Source organism: Parambassis ranga, chromosome 12 (assembly GCF_900634625.1).
Source record: "Parambassis ranga chromosome 12, fParRan2.1, whole genome shotgun sequence".
Classification (NCBI taxonomy): Eukaryota; Metazoa; Chordata; class Actinopteri; family Ambassidae; genus Parambassis; species Parambassis ranga.
Window position 1 is genome coordinate 612,883 of NC_041032.1, and position 4,010 is coordinate 616,892.

A 4,010-nucleotide genomic window follows, 5' to 3' on the forward strand; every position below is an offset into this window, starting at 1 on the left:
TACTGTAATGGTGCTTTACTCACATTGTCATTGTGTTTACCTCTCTATCAGATGATGATGGGGATGATTTTGGACTACATTACATTTACATAACCCGTTGGATATATTCAGAGGAGGTAACTTCAGAAATGCTGCCTCATTTGTTTTGTTTTATAGTGAAACCTCAGAGGTTAAATGTTTCATCTTTCTTCTGTCAGACTGTCTTGTGGTTGCATAAACAGACTCTGTAGTGTTAATATTTGCCCCTTTTACTCAAGAGATTTAAAGGTGACAAAATCTTTATTATTCCTTGTCGTCACACACCACGTGATACACATCAGGCGCGTGACCTCACGCGATGCGGAAGTCAGTGCGGTTGCACCGAGTGAGTGGCAAAACATTGAGTGGCAGCGTTTTGTTGAATTGAAGTGTGACTGCGCGAAAACAAACAAAACAAAAAACACATCTAAGATGGGAAAGAGCTGCTGTGTGGTTGGCTGTAAAAATAGATTCAACAAGAATTCCGAGTTGTCGTTTCATAGACTGCCGAAATGTAGAGAGAGGCGAAGCAAATGGATCGCTGCTATTCGCAGGAAGAACTGGAATCCAGCAGCTGAAACGTGGATCTGTGGTCGCCACTTCGTGTCAGGTATGTTGCTGACGACTCGTTTCCACTCAATACGTTTATATGTTGGGTATTACTGTCACAAAGGCGCACATAATACACAGGACGTGTGCATGGGTATTCATAACTACAGAGCTTCCTGTGAGAGAGAGAGAGCTCGACCGAGCCCAGCTCTCCCTCAGACATACCTCACATCACGGCTTTGTGCTTCAGGCTCTGTGCGCATTTATGAAGGTTTTCTTTTTTCACAGTAAAACACCGTTTGACTGACTTTAAGCAGGAATAAACCGTAGTTGTTATGGTGAGATAATAAAGCATAACTATAGCACTACATGCAGTAAATAAGGTAGAGATTGCATGATGAAACTGTTCAGTGCTAATAAAAACATTAAAATGTGTTTAGGTAACAATCCATTTAAATATGTTAAATATGTTTAGAAAGTGTGATTTTGGTGGTTTTAGTGGTGTTACTAATACTCAATACAGAATGCCTGCATCTGTGTACACCACAGATAACCGTGTGTCACTGTTATCTTCAAAGGTTTGCCGTATAAGTTACCGTGGTGATGTAGTCAGGTTGAAAGAGAGCCACCGTGATTCTGCTAACTTTAGGAACCAAAAGACTTCACTTACCTGCTAATGTGACTTTGTGGTACACATCCAAGTAATACTGTGTTTGTTTCAGGAAAAAAGAGCAATGATCCCCTGCACCCAGACTACGTGCCATGTTTATTCAGTTTCACCTCCACTGCTGATCAAGCTTGGGCTGTCAACAGTCTTGAAAGTTATCAACACTGCCAAGAAGATTTTGAGAAAGCGCTTGCCAACACAAGTAGAGAGCAGGCTGCCAGTGGTCTACTGAAACTGCATCGTAGTACAGCATCAGAGGCGAAGGTACAGACTGTGGAAGTGCCAGGCACTGAGGTCCCGACAGAGGAGACACACAGTGACGTCGCCTCACTGCATGAACAGATCAAATCTTTAAGCAGTGAGTGTCACTCACTGAGGGATAAAGTTCACAAATTAGAAAATCAGTTGAAATATCACATGCTGGACACTGAACAATTTGATGACAGCAAAATGTTTTTTTTCACAGGACTGCCTAATGTACAGACTTTTAGCTTATTGTTTAGTTTCATGACATCAGTTCCTGCAACTGCAAAACAGTCCCTGAAACCTACTCAAGAGCTCCTCATCACACTGATGAAGCTGCGCCTCAATCTGTCTGAGGAATTTTTAGGGCACCTGTTTGGGATTGATCAGTCAACAGTATCAGAAATCTTTCGCCGTTGGATTGACGTCATGGCATGCCGGCTTCATTCCCTGATATTGTGGCCAGAAAGAGAAGACTTGAGACGCAGCTTACCTGTGTGTTTTCTGACATTTTTTAAGGAATGTGTCAGCATAATCGACTGCTTTGAGGTGCTGATAGAGTGCCCCTCAGATTTAAGAGCTCAGGCTCAAACATGGAGTAATCACAAACAACATAACACTTTAAAGTTTCTCATTTCAATCACTCCACAAGGAAGCATCTCCTTTGTGTCAAAGTCCTGGGGTGGACGTGTCACAGACAAACACCTCGCTGAACACAGCGGGTTCCTTGACAAGCTCCTCCCAGGAGACTTGATACTGTCTGACCAGGATTTCACTGCGGAGGACAGTGTTGGCTTATTATGTGCAGAACTGGTAACACCTCCATTCACACAAGGGAAGAAGCAGCTTAGCCGCAAAGAAATTGAATCTGCTCAAGAAAATTCTCAAGTGAGAAGGCACGTAGAAAGAGTGACTAGAATGTTGAGGCAGAAGTATTCAATACTGGGCTCAACTCTCCCTGTAAGCCTCATTAAAGTGCAACAGAATGGTAAAGTGGAGGACAGCTTTATAGATAAGATTGTGGTAACGTGCTGTGCTCTGTGCAATCTGTGTGAATCCATAGTGCTGTCTGATTAAATCAATACATGTTCAGATATTGAAATGTTATGCAAATTACCAGTGGTATCCTGGCTATGATACTAAAGACAGGACCCGACTGAAATGGAATTTTCAATCTGGATTTTTACCAGTAATAGACACATTGTATATTTAGTTTATTTCTTTAGTTGTTCCACAGTGATGTCCAGTAGTATTTTCACATTTCTTGCATATTTTTCTAAACAGAAAGATGGGGCTACATTTAATGACACATCCCTGTAATTCTTGTAAAGGGGACTTTATAAATAAAAGTTATACTCTTCTAGTGGAGTCTGTTTACATGTGCCAGTGCCTTACTTTCCAACCTTAAACAGAGAAACCGTAACATCTTGACTGTCCACCAGGTAATAATAATGGGTAAATCCCTGGCAGTTATACAGTAGCTTGGTTTTGAAACACTTTCCTGAGCTTCAAATCTCCTCTGAGGGAAAAGTTGGGATTTATGTAGTTCATGTGACAAAGTTATCGTCATCAATCCGTTTTCCTTTCTAGGAAAAAGGTCTACTAAGATGTTTGACCATGATTCAGCACTGCAGTTTTTTGTAAATCATTTCCTCAGCAATTCTGGCAACACTGCACACTTAAAAAGAATTTGTTAAATGTCTTTTAAAATTGAAATCTGGGTTTATTCTGCTCTATTCAGAGCCACAACAGACACTTGCTATCAGGGGATTAACCAAGATAAGGCTACTGTGGAAAAACAAACTGCAGCATGAGTTTACATCAGAATGGACTGTTGTTAGGACGTGGTGTGGATGAGGCCTCCCTTGCCTCTTGCTCTCCTCTTGCTGGAGATCGAGGCAATTGATCCTAGGAATATATGATGTGCACCCTTCCTGTCTTTCTGATTAGAGATGCATACACATTTGAAATGAGTAGGCTACATTGCCTGTAATCTTAAAATGAATAGATAATGCCTTGTTGCTGCAGTGGTAAACTGTGCTGGCTCTGGGTATCATATGGCTTTCATAAGTGATTCAGGGGGCTGATTATCCTTGTTCCAAACTTTGGAGCATGTATTCTATCATATCTGTAGGCATACAACATCCTGAAAGAGTGTCTTCTGTTCAATTTCAGTTGGTTGTATAACATTACAGGGCCCTGGCATCCTGGGTGTAACTTCATTATCATGCAGTGAATTTACAACCTTTGAACAATGAGCTTAGGACAAGTCATGTCTATAGAAGACAGGTTAAAGCAGCTGGTTTTCTTTGTTTGTCTTTGAGTAGACTGAAGCCCTCTGATGTGCCAGTGAAGTGTATTGGAGAGATAAAAGGTAAAAAAAACAAAAACCTATGTCTATTTAGGTGGAAATTACTTTAGATATGTTTTCATGTGTTTTATATGCAATGTAATGGCCTATTTATTCATTTACTATGTGGTCAAAATATGTTCATTTTATATCCATCTCTAAAGGGGTGGTGTAAGTGGCATG

The 4,010-nt window shown here is 40.8% G+C and overlaps 1 protein-coding gene across 2 annotated transcripts; it reads left to right on the plus strand.

Moving 5' to 3' along the window:
• The first annotated feature begins 351 nt into the window (after window positions 1-351).
• On the plus strand, window positions 352-2,802 carry LOC114443862 (protein ALP1-like). 2 transcript variants are annotated; one of them, XM_028418209.1, is made up of 3 exons: window positions 352-628; window positions 1,290-1,592; window positions 1,701-2,802. In XM_028418209.1, the coding sequence occupies exons 1-3, from the start codon at window positions 451-453 to the stop codon at window positions 2,552-2,554; spliced, it is 1,335 nt and encodes a 444-aa protein (XP_028274010.1). In that variant the 5' UTR covers window positions 352-450; the 3' UTR covers window positions 2,555-2,802. The 2 variants fall into 2 exon arrangements, with proteins under 2 accessions (XP_028274010.1, XP_028274009.1); XM_028418208.1 differs by having other exon boundaries at window positions 1,290-2,802.
• The last annotated feature ends 1,208 nt before the right edge of the window (window positions 2,803-4,010 follow it).